Raw genomic sequence first — 26,648 nt, 5'->3', positions numbered from 1 at the left:
TTGATAATATAAGAAGTCAAGGATATAATAATTGTGTTAACATGAAAGAAAAACATAAAAGGGTACAGAATAGACTACTACAAGTAAATCCTAGAGTATTATACACTCCTTGTGGGTGTCATAGTCTCAATCTTGTACTTTTTGATATGGTTACTTGCTGTATAAAAGCAAAATCTTTCTTTGGAGTGGTGCAACGTATATACACTTTGTTTTCATCATCTACTAAAAGATGAAATTTTTTTAAAGATAATGTAAATGGCCTTACTCTTAAGCTTTTGTCACAAACACGTTGGGTAAATCATGTTGAAAGTATTAGAGCAATAAGATTTCAAACTCCACAGATAAAAAATGCTCTACTTGAATTGGCAATCGTTGATGATCCTAAGACAAAAAGTGAGGCGGAGTGTTTGGCAACATACGAAATAGAAAATTTTGAATTCTTACTTGGGATGGTTATTTAGTACGAAGTGTTGAATAATATTAACAGCATAAGCAAACATTTGCAAATGGAGGACATCTGTATTGATGTTGTTATAGACCATTTAAAAGGGCTCGTTTCATTTTTCAAAAGCTATAGAAAAACTGGGGTTGAATTGGCCATGATTGATACTAAAGAAATTGCAAGTGAATTAGACATTGAACTTATATTTCGTGAAAAAAGAGTTATATATAGAAAGAAGTAGTTTGATGAGATTTCTTGTGAAGAGATGACGGTAACATTTGAAGAATCTTTCAGGGTAAATTATTTCTTATATATAGTAGATCAAGCTCTATCATCGCTTCAAAATAGATTTGAACAATTTCATAAATATGATGATATTTTTGGATTTCTATTTGACTTGGAAATGCTTAAATCCATTGATGATGCTAAGTTGAAGTGTTGTTGCATTAATCTTGAAAATTATTTGAAGCATAACATGGTATTTGATGTCGATGGGCTAGAATTATTTTCTGATTTGAAAGTTTTAAGGGAAGCAATACCTTCATAAACTAATGGAGCAACTGATGTGTTAGATTACATTAAGAGAATGAATTGTTGTTTTGCAAATACTAGGGTTGCTTACAGGATATTACTAACTATTTCAGTCACCGTTCCGACAGCTGAAAGAAATTTTTCAAACTTGAAATTGATTAAGTCTTATCTTCGATCAACTATGTCACAAAAGAGGTTGAATGGATTAGCTATAATTTCTATTGAAAAAAACATGTTGGAAGAACTTGATTTGTTTGATTACTAATTTTGCATCTCAAGACGTGATAAGACTATGATGCTAGCCTAATCTCTCGGGTTGTAAGTGATATTTTATTTTGCAATTCTATCTTTTAGATTGTACGAAGTTTTCATTTGAATATAGATATATATTTTTATTTAAATATTGTTACATGTGTAAAAAAAATATAGGGCCTCAAAATAATTTTTCGCTTAGAGCCTCCAAATTCTCAAGGTTGGCACTGCTTTTCCTCCCCCTATATGTGAGCACCCGCGCACGCGTGCACGCACACACACACACACACACATACATACATACATACATACATACATACATACATACATATATACATATATACATACATATATATATATATATATATATGTTGCACAATTGAATTTTGTCCTAGGGCTCCTACATTCTTAGACTTGATAAAGGCGTGTACAACCTTATTTTGGAAGAGAATTGGTAAGAGATTTATTTTATTATGACCTAGAACTCTCTTATTCCCAACTTGTTTATTCAAACCTAACATATTGTCAAGCTTCTTAAATCTACTAGAAAAGATTGGAGTTGGGCACTGAATTTCTCAACATCACTCGTAGGAATCTTAACCTTAATATCTAAGAACTCTTTCTTAATCCTTAACTCATTTAATCTTCTAGTCGACTCCTCAAGTTTGATTTCTTAGCTTTCCTTGTCTAATTCTAGTTCATATAATTTCTTAAGGGCAAAGTTATTAACCTTCTTCAACTGTAGGCTCTTTACATACAGCTGGTCAAAAAACCTCATGTATATCCCTATCTTCTTTTAATTATTTCTCTAAAGAGTTCGTTTGTTCTATATCCTCAAGTGTCTCACTCTCCTCTACTGCTTCACTCTTAACCACAGAAGTGAATGTCATATAATTCACACCCTTATTAGGATTGGAGTTCTCACTTTCATCATCTGAGCTAAACTCCTCATCGGTGAGAGTGGTGTTCATAGCCCGGCATGTCCAGAACCTTAACATTCATGACACCTTAAGGATCGAGACCTCTTTCTAACATCTCCAGTATCACTCCTCTCTTTTATCTTTCCTATATTTACTAGAGTCATCCTTATATCTCTCAAAAGATCTCTTATTATTTTTAAAGAATTTCTTGATGAAGTAAGTAAACTCTTCATTCTTTACGGTTTCATCATTAGTGTGATCACCAGTCTCTTCCTTAAGAGTGTTTAGGTTGAAAATTTGTTTTTCTTAGACTGTGGTAAAGGTAAGCTCATATGTTCGGAGAGATCCTACAAGGATTTCTATCTTAATACTATCTAGGTATTTACTTTTTTCAACAACTGTGACCTTAGGTCTAAATCTCCTTAGCAGACTTGTACATGGATACCCATTTAAACTCTTCAAGGAAAATTGTAACAAAGATAGCATGTACACCTCTACTATTCCGGTTATAATTAGCTAAATCATCTTTAGTTCAAGTGGAGATATTTGTAGGTGTAATAGCACCAACAAATGTAGATGGGACGGTTCAACCCTTTTCTACACTAACCCAAACCCGCTTATCCATAAACTTTAAAAATGCTCTTATCCTAACCTTACAGTAACCATAATTACTTCCATCAAAATATGGAGAACAAAAAGTGATTGACTCATCTAAACAAAATTGGTAACGAATCGATATTAAGTTCTAATACCAATTAAAAAATTGAATGTTTAGATCCAACACCTAAAGAGGGTGAACAAGTGTATAATGTAAAATTAAGATAATAATTAATAAAAAAATAAACAAGTCACTAGCCCTTGTTTGAGCCCCATTTTATCAAAAAAAAAAAAAATTTCAAAATTCATGTTTCACCACATCCTCGAATAAAATAATTCTACAAGTAAATTAAAAACTTTTTCTTATTTTTTAACAACACATTCTTCAAAAAAATACCATTTAAAAATAAATAAATAAATAAATAAATAAATATATATATATATATATATTATTTATTTATTTATTTATTATGATTATTATTATTTTGTTTCAAAATGGGGCTCAGACAAGGGCTAACTATTGTTTCTAGATGATTAAGTTTAATTCGATTAAATCCTAATATTCAATCATGCAGTACAGATCTAAGCAAAAAAGTAAAACCAAATATGGTAACCAAGGAAGATCTCTTAAAAAAGTCTTCACGGGGATAATAAAAATAAAAAACCTTTGAATAAACCTTGTCAAAACGATCCACTAAAAAGATAACTTGCAGTTGGTCTAAATACAACTAAATCTTAATAAGCTCTTACCACCCAACTTGTAATCACCGAAAAACCTCTTCAACTGTGTAACCTGCACTTTTCAACAACTTTAAACTTCTTTTCCCTCCATGTGGATCACCAAAAATTAACATGTATTGAAATAACTGGAGCTCCAGCCGTCTCTTCCCAACTTCAGAACTGTGAAGGCTTATTTGTGAAATTTAATTCTTCTTTAGATTTTTATATTTTGACGGTGTGGTTAAGTCAAGATAATTATGGAATTGATGTTTGATCTTTGTAGAGTGTTCTCTTGAATGAATAAAGGCTCAACACACACCCTTAAGGATGAAATATGGCTTGGATATTTATAATATGAAGTGTTTGGATTGTTTGGGATTGTAAAATGGCTAAAGATTATGAAATAGGATTTTGGGCACATAGCACAACTGTTCCATCTCCCTTAAGGTGCCCAGCAAGCACTCACATTTTGTTAAAACCGCACAAGCACCTAGATGTCGGCGAGAGAGCTCTCTCTGAGCAATTGCAGGTATTTGCATCATATCTTTTTTCTTGATATCGGATTGAGACAATTCAAAGTGCGCTGAAAAGTTAACTCAAAGGATTACAATTCTTCTAAAAGTATCATTTTTCAATTCAAATATTTTCTATGTGTCACAACATGTGACTAAAAATTTGGAACATAACCTATGTTGCACTTCGATACTCCTTTGACTTCTAATTGCATCACATTGATTATATGTGATCTTTTTAGACATTTTTATGATCTTCTTGAGACGATGTTGAGTCCTACAAATGACACTCCCAACATCTGACACCTCAACCCTCATTAAAACTCAATAAATTGTGATTTTGGATATGGAATTGGAAAATACACTTTGGACCTAACAAGATGTTCTAACTTTAAAAGAAAGGGCAATATAACTCGATTTCATGGACAATCTCAAAGACTAGAAATAGATTATTATTGCTTCTTGATCTCGAAGCTCAAATTGAGATACTCCATACATTAGAAAGAAAGAATGGTTGACAGATTACTTAGGGAAAATACAAAATGGATATATGGTTGTTTTGGAAAGTCCTCCGGTCTCTACTTATAATCCTTTCCTTCTTACATACATAGTTTGAAGAATAATGTTACTTATACATAATTGTTTACAAATTGGTGTTAAAAAATATATATATTGTTTGGAAGAGAAAGAGAGAAAAAAAATGAAAAGAAAAATTTAATGTCATGTCATCAAACTGTATACTAATCTGTAAATAATCATATATATATGTAGAATTACTCACAGTCATAGTGGCTTCATAAATAATTTTACGTTTAGTGTCATTCTTCTTGGGGACCAAAAAAGAAAAAATGGACGAAGAGGAATAAGAGAATTAAAACAAAAGAATATTGGGTTAATTTCAATAATGGTCACTGAAGTTTTAAGTAAATATGTTAATAGTTACTTAAATTTTTTTAACGATAATAATCATCCAAATATCTAAATGTTATATTAATGGTTACGGATTAAAAGATTAATGTTATATCATGCACTATTAAGTATCAATGTGTCACAAATGACATTATTTATTACGTTAAGTCAACAAGAATTGTTGTTAGAAGTAAGCGTGAGTTTACCTTTCGATTTAAGCACACAAATCTGACCACAATTGAAAATACATATTGTTTTCTCATCTGAACATTTATAATCCTCATTTTTAATACCCCATTTTTTTTATTTTTTTATAATATATAACGTCATTTTGGTGATATGTTGGCATTTAACGGCACCATATAGGATTTAAACGTGAATATTTTTTTAGATCGCATGATCATTAGTGTAATGTTTAGAAATATGAGTAACAATTATTGCAAAAAATAACTTTAATGACTATTAGTATAATTATTCTCAACTTCAATAACCATTAACGTAATTAACCCAAAAAATATGGTTTTGCTAAGTGCCAACTGGCGTTGACACGCTGGTGTATAGGCCCCCCCTCCCCCACAAAAGACATATTACAAAAAATAACATTTTAAATTTAATTAGATGTTGGTCCAATTACATTTTAAATTAGTCTTTCTCCTCATATCCGGCCCCAGTTTCAATCTACTTAATTTGCAAAATGTATTAAAATTTTCAATCAGTTTTATATATATACCTACATATTTTTAAGATGGGATCGATATAATAAGAAGAATAAGAGGAGGAGGAGGTTGACGTTGACAATATTTTTTATAAAATCAATCATTATAGAAAAATATTAATATTATCTAATTTCTTGTACCAGTTCATATGTAAAAGAGTAATGATATTTATAGTCGACAATTGCAATAGTCATCATATATGACAACTAGTTATTTGAGACATTAGTTTATTATTTGAGACAATAAAATTACAAAAAATTAATATATCAAATAACAAGTTGCCACATAAAATAATTACTACTGTCGCTAACTATGATTATCATTATTCATATTTTTATGATTGAATGCATTATTTTTATGGAATAATTCCTTTTATCGATAGTAACATCCAAGTTGAAAACCAAGTAGCAAGAAATAGATAAATGTATTTTTGAACTAGTTTCACTTGTACTCACAAAAGTATCTACTAAATATCATAATGGTCATTAAAGTATTTTTCTTACAAATGTAATACTTAAAACTAATAATAGCATAACTAATGGTCACTCGATTTCGCTAATGGTCACTCATACTTACATTACTTTAAGAGAAAATTGTAGCTAGGTATCTAGCCTTTACTAAACTTGCAAATGGATCCTATTCTTCAAATTTGGACACGACAAACCCCAACTTTCTATTAATGTAGATACCATGTCCTTGCAAACTAAATTTGAGTACATTAAATGACCAATGTTTTATATAAGTCTAACTTTATAGAGGACAAAAAAGTTGATAATTAATTTTAATTAAAATATGTAAAGTAAATAGGAAAAATCAAAACAAAAACGAAAAGGAAAAAAAAAATCAAAGAATTTTATTCTCCAATATCGGCCTCATATCTGCAAAAACCCAAACGATGTGATGATAACTACATAGAGAAAATGTGTGTTTGATATGCTGGAAAGGGTAATGGTTGACCGTTAATAATGAGATTTACGAGACATTTTTTAATTTCATTTAATTTTATTTTTTATTATCAATAATAAATAAGGATACTAAGACCTCTTTTACTACAATAATGAAAAGTTGACGATGGAGGTGCCAAGATTTGAATGTTAGGAAGATCTTTCTTCACTTTTAGCAGGTAGGAACTTCTAATGCAATTTCCCCTACTTTTACTAACCAAGTGACTATTAATGAACCATTATTAACTTTATGGACTACAAGGCTAAGAAAAATACTTTAATGACAATTTTGAAATTTCACACATAATGCAGTGACCATTAGGGAAACTAACCGACTTCTACTCTCGATAACTTTAAACTTCTACTCTCGTCATCGTTTTATTCTCGTTCTTGTTTGAAGAAATTATAATGATAATATAATAAGAAAAAGTAATCAATTTCACAAAATAATAATAAGTAATAGTTATGAATGTATAGTGATGTTAATGGGCTCAAGCCGGCTCGGCTCGCTCTCGTGACGAGCCGAGCTCATTGATTTTGGGCGAGCTCGTCAACTTTTTCGTTTTTTTTAAATAAAGAAAAACACAAATAATGTAATGAAATACTTTTTTAAAAAATAAAAATGTTAAATAAAAAATAAATAATTTAATGAAAACACTTTTTTCTTTTTTTATTTATATCATATTGTAATATTTTTATAAAGTATAAAATATTTATATAATGAAGACGAATTGTTCTTCGATTTCTTTTTAAAGTAGATAAAATGTAAACTTTCCTCCTATATCCGGATTTGGGACCGGCTACATCAATTTTAAGTATGTGGAGTTAAAAATTGTACACGAACAACTTGTTGTAACGTGTACAATTTTTTAGAGAAAATTAAATTTAATGATTAAAAAATAAGAAAATTTTGATTAATATAATTAAATCAAATATCACTTACCTAACAACATGCAATTTCAGCGTATTCATCTTGTAGTCGAAAATGAGCGTCCTATCAATCCTTCACGCACATTAACGCTTCCAAAATATCTTCTTTTAATCGGCTCTTGACATCGGTCAAAACCCTTTTACTTGCACTAAAAGCAGACTACAAAGTAACAGTGCTAATCGGAGGTGTCAGCAGATCTTTCGCAATTTCAGAAACAATTGGCCAACGTCTTTCATACTTTCGTCAGAATTCAATTACTTTTTCTAAACTTTTTTTAATTGTTCTGTCTATTGGCACATTACGATTGAAGTAATCAATTAATTCGGCAGGTATTGTATTTTGAGTTGCGGCCGATATTTGATGAGATGCAAATGAAGACAACATGACACTAGATGAACACATTGCAGTTACATCATATCTAAATGTATTAATGACTTAAAATAAATTCATTATTTCGACATCATCTTCTTCAATTTCAGCCGAACGAGTAGGTGTAGAGGGTACCCGACTAACATTCGCACAAATTTTTTCCGCATATAAACCATACATTTCACATAATGTTTGCTCTAAATTCTTATTGATGATAGATGTATCAAGTATTAATGCTTTATTGATTTGATCAATTACGTATTTAGTTCCCGAAATATTATATCGGGGGTCCATTGCACATGCTAAAGGAAATAACATAAGCAATTCTTCCCAATATTTTCTAAACTTTAATTCCATTGCAATTATAATTTCACTAAAAGTAGGATCATTTTTATATTTATGGAATGTTCTTGGAATTATATAAAGGCGTTCAAGCACCACACAGCTTGTGAAATAATAAACGTCGGATAAAATCTTTATGGTCTTATAAAAAGATGTCAAAAATCATTTAACTTTCAATGTTAAAATCCAATCGGATTCATTCAACATACCATCATCATCACTTCTAACGTATCTATTGTTATAAAAGTTAGTTATTAAATGTTCGAAACCTTCACATGACTTTAATAGCGAGTAGAGTTCCATCTATGGCCTACGTCGCTAACAAATGTTTTAACAGTTGTCACCCCTAGTTCAGCACAAAAATCTTCAAATGCTTGTTTTCTACTATGAGAGATCGTTATATATACTAATGTATTGCTAATCATTTGAAGTTCATCCTTTATATATTTTAAGCCATCTTGGACAATTAAATTCAAGATATGGCACACACAACGAATATGAAACAAATACCCACCAAAATCAGGTTGAAGTGTCCTACATAATTTATCGACGATTACCTTATTAACACTAGCATTATCAAGAGTAAAAGATCGAATTTTAGTTTCGCAATTATATTCTCTAACAATACTAATAATAACATTATATATATTATTAGTATTGTGAGGAAACTCAATAATTTTAAAAGCAATAATTTTTTTATGCATACACTAAAGTGGGTCTATATAGTGTGCCGTTGTAGCTATATATGCTCTTTTATTGACCCCTTCCCATATATCAGAAGTTAAAGATATAACACCCCCATATTGTTGCAAATCCATAATTAATTGTTGTTTTGAATAATTAAATTATTGTATTGTATCGGCACGAAGAGTGTTTCAACTTGCCTCAACGTACCTTGGTTACAAATATTCTTTCACGAACGAGACGAGGTGTTGGTTGTCTGTAATAGCCAAAGGCAACTCAATGGCGGTAACATATTTCACCATTCTTGTTCGAGTATTGTCCTCCGAATATACCCATGTGGATATGAGTGAAATCGTAGAACCAACCCCTGGACTGCCAAATTGCAATTGTGTTTGACAAGTTGAAAGAAGTCCATGTCTGGTTGCACATGCTTTGTAGTAGCGATCGAGATGGGCGATGCCAATTTTTTTTGGCCATGCCAATCTTTGTTGGCAGTATGTAAATACTGCCTTAAATTCTGCTAGGCCATTGACAACTTATCCCGTTGAAATCAACTTAAAGTGATCCCAACATTTTGCTGGACTGCCAAATTGCAATTGTGTTTGACAAGTTGAAAGAAGTCCATGTCTGGTTGCACATGCTTTGTAGTAGCGATCGAGATGGACGATGCCAATTTTTTTTGGCCATGCCAATCTTTGTTGGCAGTATGTAAATACTGCCTTAAATTCTGCTAGGCCATTGACAACTTATCCCGTTGAAATCAACTTAAAGTGATCCCAACATTTTGCTTTTTTTTTTGCCCTTTCGCTTTCCCCTCGCATCTGGGATGTTTAATTCGGCATCTTCATCATCATGTTCTACTTCAAAAACGTTAATATTATCTAAATCAATTGGATTGTGGCTTCCCTGACCGTGAGTGTGAACATTTTTAGGTATGGGTACGTCATTTAGACCGACAAATTCATTTGAAAATTGACTTTGCGGTGTCTTAGGCGATTCGCCATGTGGCCCACATCCCATATCGAATAAGCTTTCAGCAAACGAGCATTGATCCATTTGTTTGATTGTTTATGATGAAATCCAAATAAATAACTAGAAAAATATAAATATAGTGAGAATTGAGAATTCGATGAATTGAAATTGTAACTGAATAAACTGTAAAAAGATAAATCGATATTGTATATTTTGCAGTACAAGAAAGTAAAAACTAGATAATTGATATAATAAAAGAGAATTGAGAAATGAGAAGTAGTGATTGAGGAGATAATTGATATAATAAAAAAAAAGAGTTATGGGATATTTATAATAGAAGGAAAAAAATTTAAAACAAATTCAGTGACCGGAACGGTCACTGAAACTTTTCAGTGACCAAATGGTCACTAAACTCACAAGCTTGGCTCGTGGTTGGTTAAAATAACGAGCCATGAGCTAGGCTCATTTAAACGAGCTCGCCTCCCGACGAGGACCGCTCGGCTCGCGCTTGGGCTCTTGATTTTACGATTCCGAACCATCCATGAGCCCTATTTCGACGAGCCGTTTGGCCCTTTTGACATCCCTATGAATGTACAAGTAAAACTAATGTTTGGAATTTCAAACTATTAAAAAACTGTAATTTTTGCTGAACATGCACTAAGAGTCAAAACTCTAGTTACGTGATCGTTGCACTAGGAGTCAACATTTCGCTATGTACTTCCACCTGTCAATGGCCATTAAATGACAATAAAATCAAATACTAAATGAAACCATTTCCAAATTAAGGAGAAATTATTTTTTGGGCGGAGGGCAGGGATGGCGCAAGAGCAATTGCAGGTGCCATGAGCTCTAGACCCGAGTCTTCATCTGTAACTGGTCGTGACCAAGAAACCACCAATTATTCTTGGTGGGCTAGGAATGCTCGACTTATCAATTTATCCGATAAACTACTAGGAGCCCCCCGACGAGGAGACCTTAGGATAAGTTGCCTTTCGTATAGATCGAGACTTGTAGCTTGATTCTTTACTCATTCCATACTGGAAAGAATTGCGATAAATCATTCGATAATACCATAACTTCGCTCATAGTTGATGCAAACTAGGCTTTAAAGAAGCAAGGGTGGCTGTGCAATCTACAATCACTCGGTAAAACGGAATGCTTTGTGAAAGGCCAAACAAGTTGAAGCCCCTTAGCGCCTGGGGGTGGGAGTGGAGAGCGGCCCTACGCGTAGGCAACATGAACACTGGCTCTACGAAAATCAGAATCGCAATACCTCCCGTAAATACTCCGCCGAATATTAAAAGTTCTTAATGTTAATTGAGTACCGGGTTCTCCAATCGATTGTAGCCTTACGGTTGGGCTTCTTTAGAGGGAAGCAAGCACATCAAGCTAAGAACAATTCAATACCCAGTAGCTTTTGTGCAGTCAGCCCTGCTTGTCTTTACCCTAAAATAAAAGCCTCGTTCCACTTTTAGTGACATTCATTGCCACGTACAAGGTAATCGTTTCTGTGATCCCTCAATCGACCTTTTTTTATCCTTTCTTTTGTATTCCTTAATAACCAACAATTGGTTTTTTTCATAATGATAGTTGGATAATTTCTATCTTGGAACTAGGAGGACCTCACTTCGATAGACATCCATTCATCGTAATCGAACGAGCAATCGAAAAGATTCTGGAGCATTCTCAAGATTAGGTATTGTTCCTCCAATGATCGTAGTGCTTCCAGACATGCTCAGCTCCACATATTTTTGCACAGTCAAAGGGGATCGATTTCGGAGATGATGGGATAAGTGTATTTTATACACTTGGCTTTTAAAAAGGTATCCAAAGTTCGAGGACTAAATTGCAAACATACAATAGTTTATTCGAACAACACAATGATAATTGAAGAGTGCTAGGAGTTAATTGAATTCAATTAGCAATCAAAGGGAAATGAAATATGATCAAAGTATTTTCACAAATCAATTTTCAATCGCTCAAGTTAAATTCCAAATTTTTAGTCGAAGATTAAGATCGATCTTTGGTATAATAAACGTTCGAATTAAAAAAATTCTATTAGTAAAGTTGTGTTCCTTTGAGTTAACTTTTCAACAGACTTTAAAATTTAAATCACCTCAATCAAATATCAAAGAGAAAGTTATGACAAAAATACTGGCGATTGTACAGGGACAGAAAACGTCGCAAAAGTAACTTTCCTTACTCAATTGGAATTCTTTTGTAAACCAATTTGGACGAGATTTTCAACCAATTTTCGACTGGTATAAATACCTAAGAGCAAAATACATTAGGGAAACCTCTCATACACTTTTCATATGCCTCTCACACTTCAATATACATCAATTATTATCATCAAATGGAAATGAAATTTATAGTTTTGTAAAAGAATTGAAGGGTTTTTGTGAAAATACAATGAAGTGAAGACTAAATCTTAATTTTTTGGTAAAGGCGAAAGTACAAGTGGAGATTTACCAAGAAACCATTAAAGAGATTCAAGAATTCAAGAGTCATCTTCATCTTTTAAATTTATCAATAATTCGGATTATGTCTTTCCACTTAAACATCGTTTCTTGTAATGTTGCAATGTTAGACTGTGTTTTTAATTACTAAGATGTAGATGAACCTTTATTACGAAGTTTTTAATATAAATCAAATATTATGATGTCCAACATTTTTTTTTTTTTTTATATATCCAGGTATCCACCTTACAGTGACTAAATCTTTGAATCTACACCTTGACCCCTCAAGTTGCAGACAGGTTAAACCGCAGGTTTGTGTTCTTTCTTGGATACTTGTTATTGTGTTTAATGGTTTTCAATTAATGGAATGATTTGTGAATTTTATTGATTTCGAGGAAATAAATAGCACTTATTACACCATTGTAAGGTCTGATAAAAAATAAAGATATATCGCTATACTTTGCATAATTTTTATAGATGTTTTAATGTTTTTAATACATACTTTCTTGTTCACATCTTTCACAGAAATATAAGAAGGTCAAATAAGATGATAGATTTAATTAACATCAAAGGATGCTTCAACTTGTGAACATTGATCGACAAAAACGTGCATATATCATCATAATATTGACCTGCATTAAAATGGATTAATAATGGTGATACGAAATCTTAATAATCATCTCAAGTTCTATTAAAATCTTCATAAATTTGCTCAATATAATAGTTGGTTAATTTAACATAAATTCTTCAACAAATATTTACCATTCAATTAAGGTTGAAACAAATTGGTCATTAGTTAAGTACACAATCATCCCGGGAACGATACCTTACTACCTTATCACTTGTTCGCGATCCCACACACTTGCAGGAAATCACAGATCATGATGCTTATGATTTTTCAATCAATTTTCATTAAGAAGGAACATAGACTTAAAAGGTCTTTGACTCTTTTCTAGCTCATATACTACGACGAGCCAAGAACTAGATGAATCTTGAGAACGGTTCTTGCAACCCGAGGAGAATGACTTCGGCATATCAATTATCACCTTTGATCAACGAAGAGCAATGTTCTAGGCATACTTGCAGAGGTTCTCGAATCCCATGTACTCATTCCGCTCTATCTTTCCAATCATGTTTGAAATGCCAACTCCACCTGTTTAATGCAAGAGATGGAAAAACATAAAAATCTAGTTAATGCATCGAGAAAATCGTAGCAATGTCAAGAAATTTTCATGGCATCAAACTTAAAGAACAAAACAATAAATATTATTGGCATGTTTATTAGAGAGAATTGAATAATACTAGACAACATGCATTAAATCTTTCAATGTTCAATAAAGGTACTTACCTAGAGAGATGGCACTAACAAATATTGTGGAAGCTAGAATGAAGATTATTATCGAAGCCCTTCCCACCATAATGATGAACTTTCTTACAAAGAGTTGCCCAGCAAATGCAGCAACAGTCGCAACCGTAAAAAAGTAAAGAGCTGTCAGGCAGATGCCAAAACATCGACAATTTAAGTCATATGCCCGATAAACTTTTCTTTTTCATTTTACAAATTAGAAGAATTACTCGATGTTAGAATTCCTGCTATTGAATTCGGATAAGCACTTACCATAAGGAACCGGAAATCGTTTTAGAATGTAATACTCTACCACTGACATTGACGAGGAAAACATCATCGCGAAGGTGGCCGTGGCACTCGAAACCTGAAAAAGTTTTCGGAGCATTTTTCGTGCATTGAATTTTTCATTTAAAACTGTTTTGAGATGGTGAAAATTTATTTATTTAATTTGTCTTCAATAGAACTCACCTGAGGAGGTACACCTAACTCCAAAAATAGTGGACCCATGATAAATCCACCGCCTAGACCGAGAAGGCCCCCGACCATACCAGCCAGTACCCCAAAGAAGCAATAGGTGACCAGTTGGTGCACTTTAAAGTTGGTTCCGGCATCTCCCTTGGATGCAATTTTTCTCGATCCGTTGTACAGGCCAATCGCTTCATGACCAGATACGCCAAGAGTGACCGGGATCTTCAGCACAGTGAGAAGGTAATTTGCGCGGAAATGAACAAAGAAAATGTCTTCACCAATATGTACTCAAGTTATTTTTCTAGAATGTATGTTAAATCTTATGCACTCACATACCTGGAGCAAGTTCACAACCCAGTATCCTGCTGAACATGTGGCTGTATAAATCTGTTCAAATTTGAGGCCAGTGAGTTCAAGATTTCATTAAGTTCAAATAAACTCCAGAAGAGACTACTTAAAAACCTTAACATTTCAAGAAGTAAGGTAACAGAAAAGGAAAAATGGAAAAGGAAAAAGAAAAACCTTGATGATCTGAAGAGCAAGAAATGCGACCCAAACAAAAAGGAGAAGCCCAACTTCCTTCCAACAAACATGTTCATGAAAGACCTGAGATTATGAGATGAGTCAGAATTGAGGATTTTGATGATGGACCCTAGCCCGTGAGATACATCTCACCTCTGGTTCGACCAAGTATTTGGCTTCTGTTCTCATGCCAATGGAGGGGCAACCAGGAAGAAGCTCATATTCAGCTTCATTTATAACATTGCCTGTTACAACACAAAAGGCATGTGCTTAGTTTCAAGGAGGGGGGGAATAGTTGAAGAGAAGAAAAGACAATGCTCGAACGTGTTCACAAAATGAAGAAAGGACTCAATGGACCCACCATTTCTTTCCAATAGCCTCACAGCCTCCTACAGAGAGAAGGCAATTAGTATTCAACATGAAAGAATTGTATATAAAATGTTTTGCGCTTTGCTTTTTCTGCAACAAAGTTAAATTAACATAGGACATCATAAGGAAATTGTAGCAGAACTTTTAAAAGCAATAAAGAATTTTTCTCTCCAGTATTGTTCAGCCTCTGATGATCCATTTACTACCAAATTGTGTAAAACTTACCGTTTTCACGATGGTTTCTTTCTTCCATGTTTCAATACCTCTGGAAAACGCCTTGGTCGATGTACCTGAAACAGTCATAAAAAGTAAAAATTCTCACACTTTACCACGTTGGATAGCAAAATATCAATATTGACCACTTATTACCTATAAAGAGAATGATTAGAAGAACAGTAACCATCCAATCAGCAAATATCACATTGAAAGTCACTCCAATACTAATGCCAAGCATAAGCATTGGTTGGATTAGAACAGCCAAATCATAGTCAATTATGGGCATGTCAAGTGTAGGATGCCTGAGCTTAAGATTGTAGTAAACGGTTGAAAACGATGCTCCCATGATCATACCTGTCAAAGTCGAAACAACATTTATGCCTCCCTTAAGAATGACAAGACTTTTTTTATAACGGAAAAATGATCTTCTCATTTCTTCTGTAGACGTTTTTTCATAGGGGAAGATTTATACATGATCAAGTTGTATCAACTCTTTCAACACTTCTGATCACAAACAAATTATAACTCTGTTCTTGAAGATTTAAAGCACAAGTTTTAGGTGTAATGTGAAGGAACACATATGGTTTAAAGTACCCAAAAATACTAGCAAATTGTAAACTGCAGTGTTGTTAATAAAATAGTAATAAGAGTTTTTTCTAACACGGGATTACAAATCCACTAAATTAACAATGATATTTGCAGGGCGCAATGCGAAACTAAGAAAACGCTCAATCACATTAATATGTCTGTATCTCACATTTTGAGATAGCAGTTGATGATTTTGGATCAAATCCGATAATCAGTCTAAGCATAGGAACAAATATACCACCACCGCCAACACCACCTACACTCCCAAAGGCAGCTCCAAAGAATCCAATTATGCTACCAACGATAATTTGCCAACTGACCTTCAGATCCTGTAAATAGCATACCAGATAAAAGACACTTCACAAGTCTTCTAACACGATAGTATATCCGTAACATGTAACACAAAATTAATCACGGAAAATGGCAAGTCATTACAACCTTTTCACATATTAGTAACACAAATTCATCCTCCTCTATTGAATCTCTAGAGTCAATAATTTTATATAAGGAACTACTGAACGTTGATACCACAAATAGATGTAGATCATCTCGACTCAATTTTTCTCCGATACTATCTAAGAGTTCAACTTTACGAACTCGAATACATATAGATACACTTATAGATAGATGTATCATAAATTCAATCGACGCAGGATGAAAACGTAAATAATAATAAAAGGATCTTGTTTGTAATACACGAATGGGTGTTGCTCAAATTTCACTCGAACAGACGTGAGAAATACTAAAATCCACCAAAGAAAAGAAAATCTGAAATATTATTAATAAAAAACTGTTGTAGGGTTTTCAAACCCAACACATATTTAAAGCATCAAAGTGACACCCTAATTCTTTAGACAAATTCGAATAAAACTAGAAAACTACAAAAATGACGAAAATACCCTTGGACAGATTCAAAATAGAAAAAAGCTACAATGGACCCCTAAACAGTGGAATTTGACCAAGAAAGTTTGACTGTGTTAACTGGAAAACAGAAAAGAACTAAAAATGCTTCCAGATTTTAATCGCTCGGGTAAAATTTGGTAGTTTCTCTTTTAACTGTTTCGCATCATCAACAGTACTTTTTACTCCAAGATGTGTTCTTTTGTCCAATACGTGCATCGTGCATGTCCACATGCATATCCTCAATTGATATGCAGAACATGTTGTTTAAAAATAAATGTAGTAGAGCACAAAATTTTAATTAAAATAAAGGAAGTTAATCTGTAGAGATCCCCATAAATAGCTTCCATATGAAACCAGGAACCGCAAACGACGGACAATAAATCCTTAAATTAAAAAATCTACCATGCAAAGCTCGAAAAGGGAAAACCAAGAAATAATTCAAAAATTGCAGATAAAAATGAACTGAATCAATAATTTGACTCACCGGCCAAACATGCTTGTAACCAGATTTATTGGCTTGCCATAAGAAATTCATCAAATTTGTAGACTCATCTGGTTCAGAATCAGGATTTGAAATCCCATTTGCATTATTTGATAAAGCTTCCAGCTTTAAGCTCCTTTCAGCAGAAACAATTACTGAAGCCAACAAAAAGTTAAATACAACTATATACAATGGCCTATAAGCCCTCCATTTTTCTTGATTCCTCGCCATTACAGAATCCAAGATTCCCACTTTTGTAAAATAAAAAATCTTCACTTTTTGTCTCTGATTTCAAACGGGTTTCTCTTTTAGGCAGAAAATTTTGCAGGGAAATTTTATGTTCTTCAATGGTTCAATGCAATGATAGTAACTAAGTGGATGGATTGGGAAAGGTTGTTCTGAAAAACTGTGAGGAAAATGAAAATGAAAATGAAAAAGTAGCGATGCAATTGGATGATGTGACAACTGAAAAAGGCAGAAGTAATTATTAGCATAAAACGACGCTCATTTGGATTGTGTAATGTCAATTTCGGACCCGCCTTTTGATTCACCTCATTTAAGATGCCGCAAATTTTTGGTATATGTTTTTTTGAGTAATTAGCACAAAACGTCCTTAACTTTTGATATTTTTATGAAAAACGTCTCTATCTTTCATTTTTTGGCGGATTATACCTTCACCTTTACCTTTTTTTGCGCAAAACATCCTTTTGTCAACTCCCCGTTAAATTAAAAGGTAATTAGCACAAAAGGTTCCTACCTTTCAATAATATTGTGCAAAACGTCCTTACCTTTCTTTTTTGACATAATTAGCACAAAAGGTCCCTACATTTCAATGTTATTGTGCAAAACGTTCCTACCTTTAATTTTTTAGCATTTTCACCCCTACTTTTCACTTTTCATTGCGAAAAAGGTCCTTCTCATCCATTTTTTCAATAAAATAACGATTTTGTTCTCCTATTCAAATAAAACAAAAAGAAAAGATGAATAACCAACTGCAACCATAGTCCTTAAATTTTTAAAAAATTACAAAGAAATCATAAATTCCCAACCACCACCACTTTCACAACCTATCAAGCTGTCAACTATAAATCAACATAATACCACATTTCTACCACCATTCCCACCAGACTCTGCCACCGTAAATGTGGTTGTTTTGGACAGATTGGTGACTAATACTATGGAGGAGGATATTGGAAAGAGTGAGGTGAGGCTGGTGGTGGTGGAGTCCGATAGGTGTTATGACCGAAAGGTAGTGTTATATGGATCTATAGGTGGTGGCTTGGTAGGGTTATGAAAGTGACGGTAGTGGAAAATTTAAAATTTATCTGTAATGTTTTGAAATATTTAGGACTATGATTACAATTAATTAATTATTTTTCTTTTCTTTTCTTTTCTTTTCGTTTTATTTGAATAGGGGGTAAAATCGTCATTTTATTGAAAAAATGGATGAGAATGACCTTTTTCGCAATGAAAGGTGAAAGGTAGGGGTGAAAATGTTAAAAAATAAAAGGTAGAGATGTTTTGCATAATAACATTGAAAGGTAGGGACCTTTTGTGCTAATTATGCCAAAAAAATGAAAGGTATGGACGTTTTGCACAATAATATGAAAATGTATGAACCTTTTGTGCTAATTACCTTTTGATTTAACGGAACATTTTAACGGGAAATTGACAGAATGACGTTTTGCGCATAAAAAGGTAAAGTTGAGGGTGTAATCCGTAAAAAAAGGAAAGGTAGGGACGTTTTCTATAAAAATATCGAAAGGTAGGGTCATTTTGTGTTAATTACCCTATGTTCTTTTATGGAATTTATGAAGAAAAATAATAAAGAACACATTTTTCCTTTTAATTTTCTAAAAAAAAAAAAGGTTGAATCCCAATCTTGAGGGTCCCCACCGTTCTATCTTTAAAACTTTGTGAGGGAGGTAAATTGCGGAATATGTCCCAACAGGCCAAGGAACAAGAGCTGTCTGTACACTGCGCATACAAGGAGTCAATTTTATGTCTCAGGAATCGAACTTCCTTTTAATTTTCTGATAGTACTCAATGTGAATGTCTGTGAATTGTTCATAAACAGTAGAAATTATAAATAAATTAAAATGAATGACGAATAAATTGGTAAGACTTTAAAATTTCACAAAATGTGTGGATGAAAAATGATTCGATGGATTATAAATCGCTTACAAAAATTAGCCAAACATGTGATTAAATACGATTAAGGTAATAACAATTTGACAATTTCAAAAGTTGTTTTGATCAATCATATTTAGAGCTGTTTGATGTAGGCTTTTTGAAAATAAATTTTGTAAAAAATATTTATTTATTTATTTTTTAAGAATAGGTAGTTAAAAAGTAAAGAAATGTTAAGAGCCCACAAGTAAAATTATTTTATATGGAGAATGTATAATTGAAAATGAGTTTGAAAAACAATAAGTATTAAATAATCTATACCAAATAGGGTGTTAACGTATGGTTAGTATATGTAATCATCAACTTAATCGCCATTATGTTAATTTAACTTTAAAGCCGTATTATATTATATTATCTTAAAGATCATGTTAAATAAGAATCATTTTTAGAAGATTTTAACTCTACTACAATTGAATTAATTCAATAATACCTTATTTTCAATATGTAATAAATTATACAAAAATTTTGTCAGTATGAATTCGTGTCATTAATTAACATTCAAATTAATCTAAACTCAATAAATCCTGATTTGATGAATTTTGATCTACATGAATTTATATTATAGATGAACATTCACATTAATCTAAGACTCAATGAATCTTAACTTGATGAAACTTGATGTACATGAATTTAGGGTTATTATAGATAAATTTATTTCTATTCATGTATATAAAAATTTTAACGGGTGTTTAAATTCATGTTTTAGCAACTAATTCTTATGTGCCAAATGTAGCATAAAAAGATTGCTCATTTGTAGTATTTTATTATCCCAAAAAAATTGAATCATAAAAGTTATATTCTAAGAGTACAATTTTCTTCTTTAAATTTCTATACTAAATTTTATGTTTTTTGTTCATTTAAAAATCATCAAATCCTCCCAAACAAATAAGTATCAAATATTACTTTACCAGAATTTATAAATTATTTTAAAATAACGTACATTGCAATACTCTAACTAATATTATAAAGTTTGCAGACAACGTTGTACGGAAATATAATTTAATTTTTGTCCTTAATACAATTCGATCGATTATTCTAGACATGATATAAACACATATTCAACATTGAATAGGGACGTGATCTTAAAGTGATTCAATCCAATTATTATAGTAAAGTTTGATTTTTATTTTAACTTATAATCAAGGATGATAATAAGCGGAACTTGACTGGGTGATGATTGACAAAATAAAGCGAAAGAGTCTTGTCCGGTAATTTCATTATCACCTATTTGAATTATTGGAGCTCGATTCCAAGACCTTTTTTTTTTGGCTCTTTCCTCCTTTTTTTCTTTGTTACAACGAATATATATGGAGTAAAAAAATAGATGAGGAAATAGAGTTATTCTTGGAGAATCTAGAAGATTAGATTTTTTTCGACGGGTGGGTTGTGGAGGGAGAAGCCTCTTGAAGATTGAAAGAAGGTATCGGTTGGGGTTCGACTCGGGTTTTGAGAAAATGATAAGATTATAACATCTTTTCTGACATATAATTAGCTAATTTGATGGTAATTTTTCTTTATCGGCTTCTCTATCATTTACGTGTAAAATTATTTTATTTATATTAAAATACTTGTACATAATCTTAATATCTTTATAATAATTAATAATAAATAATAAATAATTTATTAGGCACGTACCATGTATTCAAAATATATGACCATTACTTCTTCTCATGCACTTTATTGAGAACTATATCACTTGGCTCGCTTGGCCATGGATGTTCAAATCCTCGAGATTCCACCTCGAGATTCCACCGTCATGGAATCTCATACTAGTTGATTCATTTGAACTCACAATTTCATTCGATTATTTCACACGTACTTGAAGATTTATATTACGCTTTCACGTGAATTTCTTATTCTAATACGATTTGTTGAAATTTTAAGTTCTCTCAAAATTGTTAATTTATAATAAAAAGTAGACCAAGTCTCTAAGAAATTTAATACTATCCCCATATTAATCGACGTGAAACATTATTCATATTTTCGCTACACCAACGTGCCATTATTATCATCTAACTTTAGGGTCCTTTTTCTTTTATTCGACATTTATTCTATTTATAAGTAATTGCTTTTTATCGAAGGTGAAGCTATTGTTCGCGAAATTATTTCTTTCGATTTTAAACCACTGCAAGTGTACGGTTCGTTAACAAGTAATAAAGTGGATTCAATGAGTCCGAATATCGTCCCACAGAGATTAATTAGTTCAAATTTTATCTACCTTAGCCTTAACCGAAACTAAATTACCAAAATGGATGTAGACCTAATTGAACCTCAATTATGCAATTTTTTGACTTATGGTTAAATTGAAATTAATATGCAAAACAATAAATTAAACTCGAGAATGAAATCTAAAAGTTGAGAACGCACTTGTTATAATTATTGGGAATGAAATACGCTAGGATCACGAATTCACATGCAATTATCACTTTAAACCCTAGTTTCACAATATGACAATACACTTCGATTTTGACGAATCAATGTTCCTAAGCCTATTCAATACTCTCTCTCGAGATGTATCAAACCTATTTCTACACACCACCGGTCTATATTTCTATGACAAGAGCATATGTAAATATGCATGAAATTTTATGAACATTTAAAGATTCACATAGAGCATAGCGGTATATTTCTATCCACTATCGGACCCTACGATGATTTATACTATGTCAAATTTATTCCAATTCTCTCGAATGCAAGAATAAGTCACTTAAATTCACACAATTACAAGCTCTTAATTGCGGAAACATTTAATTGCATATAAATCATTCAACATAATAAAAATTGTGTCTTACATCAAATTGTAAAACTAGAATATTAAACTTCAATTCACATGGTTCATCGATCTCCTAGCATAAATAAATCTAGCCCAGCATGCTCAAAATAACAAAATACATCAAGGTTTGTATATAGGACATCACCGAGTTATAAAACTTGAATAAATCTTAAAGTTTTTCGTGTCAATCTTTGTTCTTGCGCTCAAATCCTCTTCTAGAGTTGTTTTTCGGCCTCCAATTACGTTCTCGGCGTCTTTGGAATGTTTTTGGTATTTATATCCCGTGGAAGATTTGGTTAACATAGGTGTTTCAATCGTATAAGGAAATAAAATTTTCGCACCGAATTTGTACCATGTGACCGCATGGTTTTAATCCGTGCGGCCGCATGGTTATCCTCTTTTTTCATCTTTAATCCCTGCATCACTTCGTGCGGCCGCACGACCGTTCTACATGCGACCGCATGGTAGAATTTATCTTTCAGTTCCTGCAATTTGGTCCCTTCACTTTAATCTTCCACCTTTTTACATCTTTTCTTCATTCTTCACATTCCATCATCCCAAAATGTCATCAATTCGTATTTGGCATACTCAATTTCTTGATTTGTTCATCGGGTCAACTTTTGAGTAATTGCTTCTTGGTCCTTGAACTTTCACTTTGTGTCATTTTAGTCCTTTTTCGCGTCTTTTCTCGTGTATTTCACCATGTCCATCGGTGTTACCTACAATTCACAAATATAATGAAATTAAGTCACAATTCAATCATTTTATTCATAATTAAGTCATGTTTGTGATCTAAATAAGTGTGCAAAATCACACTTATCAAACTCCCCAAACTTGAACTATTGTTTATCCTCAAACAAGATAGTGACAAAATTCTGAACAAACATGGCTTAATACCCTGCTACGGTTCAGGATTGGACTAAGTGTTCGATTTGATGAAGATATATTAGTGCAAAAAGATTAATGGCATCAACCTTCGCCTGTTAAATGCACACTTGACGTGTCTGTGTGAGTTCATTCCAACATATTACATTCATGATGGGTTTGAGTCCCGACCCCAAGTGGTCAAATGTAACCTTACTCGCTCGAGAGATACACAACCCCCCAAAATTATTATTTTCACTCAATTATCCCGGGATTGTGTTTTTAAAAATTAGGGGTTTACATAGCTGTAGTCCTCACCCTCTCGTAGTTTGGATTAATCTCACTATCACAAGTTTACAATTCAACAAGTGAAGGCTCTCCTAAATTTGATTGCTTCGACACTCAAGATTAAACTAGGTTACTTGTCTCGCCTCAAAGGTATAGTTTCTTCAACCAAATGTCCAAGGGCTTTTCTTCATGTTATTGTCTTTCTTTTGTTTTTCTCACTTTTCTCTGATTTTTATGAATTTTTTTTCATTTACCATCTTCTCATTTGCTTTCTATATAACCCATGTAACGAGCTTTAGGCCGGTGACTCCCAAACCAGTTGGCTTTAGGGCACCAGGTTTTAAACCTTTGCAGGCTTATTCACTCGAGTTATAAAGGCTCGATCATATGGCTTTCAATTAACCTCTTTCCCTCTTGCTTTCTATATGACCCTTTTAGCGAGCTTTAGGCCGGTGACTCCCAAGCCAGTTGACTTTAAGGCACCAGATTTTGAAATATCCTTACAGGCTTATTTGCTCGAGTCATAGAGGCATGAAAAGAAGTGCATTATTTTCACAAGTTTATTTTATGCCCTTATTGTTCTAGACATTTAGTTTCCAAAACTAACCTCTAATTTAATATTTTCATCTAATTTTCACCCCACTGGTCTAGGCAATCCACACAATAGAATTCATGCACGGAGCCTCCACTCATCTCAATGCTCCCTTACGATAGCTCAACCATCACCAAACTATCTTAAGGCAGTTTATGATTTAGTTTAATAGAGGGTTATCATTCTTTTTCTATTTTATGCTCAAAATCCAGTCATTTATCTAATATGTTAATCATGAATAGTGTGCACAAATAATGTCAAGTTTTGCATCAACAAGTGTCAGATAACTTAATTGCATTAGATCCAAAAAATTTGCAGTTTAACCTAGTCCAATTTTAATATCATAGCTAGCAAGGTTATCAAGCCCACACAAGCATACATAAGAAGAGTTAAAACAAAAATGAATGAAATGCAAATATTTTTTTTTTCATGCACACATACCGATGAACACAGATAATACAGATACTTAGTTAAAATTATGTCACCTCCCCAAACTTTGTTACTACATTGTCCTCAATGTAAAACTAACAAAAGATGAAAGACAGAATTTTACGGAATACATGAAAATGAAAATCCAAAATGTGGTAAATAGTACTTCCCTTGAATCAAAATGGATGAGGTGGTGGGAAACTGGGTCCTGCTGTGCCATCATCCGACGGAGAGGGGTGTCGTCCAAGTAGCTGCCACATCATCTCATTCATTTCCCGCATCAAAGTAGACTGTTGCATCTGCTCGGCCTGGATAGCTCTCATGGTCTCCCAAATTTCATTTACTCTCATCTGGATACCGTCCACCCGACCAACATACATGTTCAACCGACCATTCATGGTATCAACCTCCCATCGCATGACTGTAGCATGATCCCTAGCATCCCGGATGTAGTTCAATGCAAGGTGATTGTCCCTCTGTAAGCTTCGTAAGTCAGTCCTCATGTTGCCAAAATCTTGAAAGAAACTGTGAAGGTCCCGGCTAATGCCCGTGGTGGTGGAGAAAATCTGTCTCAGCAACTGATTATCCATTTCAGCTAGTGGTGCTGGAGCCCCTGGGTGGTCCCGATCTTCAGGGATTTGACCTTTGTGCTGCCTGCTGCCTCCGTCGCTCATTTTCCTGCTCTTCTCTATGCTTAACTCAAACCCTTGTCTGAGCGTCAAATGTAGTTCGTTTGATCATTGGGCTGGGTTTTTCAGGTAATTCCTCAGGTAGGAGAGCAACACCCGCAGCCTGACATATGCTACTAATGAGGCTCGGGAATATCAAAGTGGAGCGTCGATCCCTCCAAGTCCCCAATGAGTGCAGTTGATTGTATATATGAGTAGCGAGATCAATTTTGTTACCTCGAGCCAAGTGGTAGATGAAACCTGCTATCTGATCTGGGAATGTAGTCCTGTGTGATATCGGCTCAACATTATGGCACATAAAGAGCCATAGAATGGCCATGGAAGGAGTAAGCTCAATCTGATGCCACTGGGTAGTGTCGAGGGGCCATGCATTCTCTCGCCCCATTAAAACCTCAGCCACCTCATTCCAGTTAAAGTCAATTGGGAGGGGGGACCACATTCTCCATGGTAAGCTGGTAGTAGTCATGAATGACCTCGGGAGAGAACATAATCCATTTCCCCCGCACCCAAGTCTGATGGAAATGGTCGGAGCCTGGCGTGTCAATTTCACCGTTGAAGTTAGCGAAGAACTCTCGGCATAAGATCTCATAGAGTGGATGTGATCTCTCTACTAACTTTTGCCATCCACAGAGCTGAATTAAATTGACCAACTCAAACTCTGGGAAGTCATCAAGATTAACCGGTCTTTCAGCATGCAAAGTCCAATGGCGTACGATGTTTTCATATCGTGCCGTGGTAATTTCAGTTAGGAATCGCTGAATTTCACTCGCGAGCTCTCGAGTACGGGCTGTTCCTGTGGATGAGCTTGCCTTTTCCTTCCCACGCACAGTTCTTTTTGGAGGCATCCTGCAAAGTTTGTAGGAATACACTCATTAAGTCAATGTGGAAAGAATAGGCAAGAAATGAGAAAAATTTAATAAGCTAATAAGCATTGCACAAATTCCCCAAACTTTCCTAGATGCATTTGTAGTAATATGGTGTGCACGTGGCAAGCTATGATATTTAGTTGAATTTTCGTGATTTGCCAATAAGAAAAAAAATGGGAAAGATTAGGTGTATCTAATCAACATTTCAGAATATGGAACCATTGCCGAGTGCCCACCTTCGGCCCTTGACATCATTGAGAACTAGCAAAATTTTCCCGAACAATCTCTAGGCATATCAAAATATTCATTAAAGTGTAGCACATGTTCGAATTTCAAATCAATTAGAGGTTGTTTGGTGTGTCAAATGAAGATGCAAAATAGGGGACGGAGGGTGCTGTGTGCGGTGTCTTAATCATGTGTTCATGCATAGGCAAGTTTGGTATTTGGAATGTCCAATTCACGTTTATCCAAAGCGCAAAGTCACTAAAATGCATGACTCATTTCACCTTGACAATAGATCAAGCATTTTGCATGCCATTGTATGGAATCTCTAGAATTTCAACAATGGGAGATCAAGTCATGCCCAAAACGACACACATTCAATAATATAGCATCTAGGGCTATGAGATATGTGCTTTTCAAATTAATGTACATAGGAATGCAACCAAAAATGTAATTTAATTCCTCCACACATCACAGTCAATGCAAGGAGCATAATTAAACATAGAGTAGTCATTGTGGCATTTCATCAAACACATTGCA

General features: G+C 33.5%; 1 protein-coding gene across 1 annotated transcript; it reads right to left on the bottom strand.

Moving 5' to 3' along the window:
- Positions 1-13,041: 13,041 nt before the first annotated feature.
- LOC111375884 (sulfite exporter TauE/SafE family protein 3-like) lies at positions 13,042-17,658 on the bottom strand. The gene is made up of 12 exons (XM_022998796.1): positions 17,199-17,658; positions 15,981-16,140; positions 15,377-15,577; positions 15,233-15,297; positions 15,000-15,027; positions 14,792-14,883; positions 14,639-14,722; positions 14,453-14,503; positions 14,117-14,338; positions 13,919-14,012; positions 13,649-13,789; positions 13,042-13,453 (listed from the first exon to the last, which is right to left on the bottom strand). The coding sequence occupies exons 1-12, from the start codon at positions 17,424-17,426 to the stop codon at positions 13,371-13,373; spliced, it is 1,449 nt and encodes a 482-aa protein (XP_022854564.1). The 5' UTR covers positions 17,427-17,658; the 3' UTR covers positions 13,042-13,370.
- Positions 17,659-26,648: the final 8,990 nt, after the last annotated feature.

Source organism: Olea europaea, unplaced genomic scaffold, assembly GCF_002742605.1.
Source record: "Olea europaea var. sylvestris unplaced genomic scaffold, O_europaea_v1 scaffold1429, whole genome shotgun sequence".
NCBI lineage: Eukaryota > Viridiplantae > Streptophyta > Magnoliopsida > Lamiales > Oleaceae > Olea > Olea europaea.
This window is presented reverse-complemented; position numbering and strand designations above follow the sequence as displayed.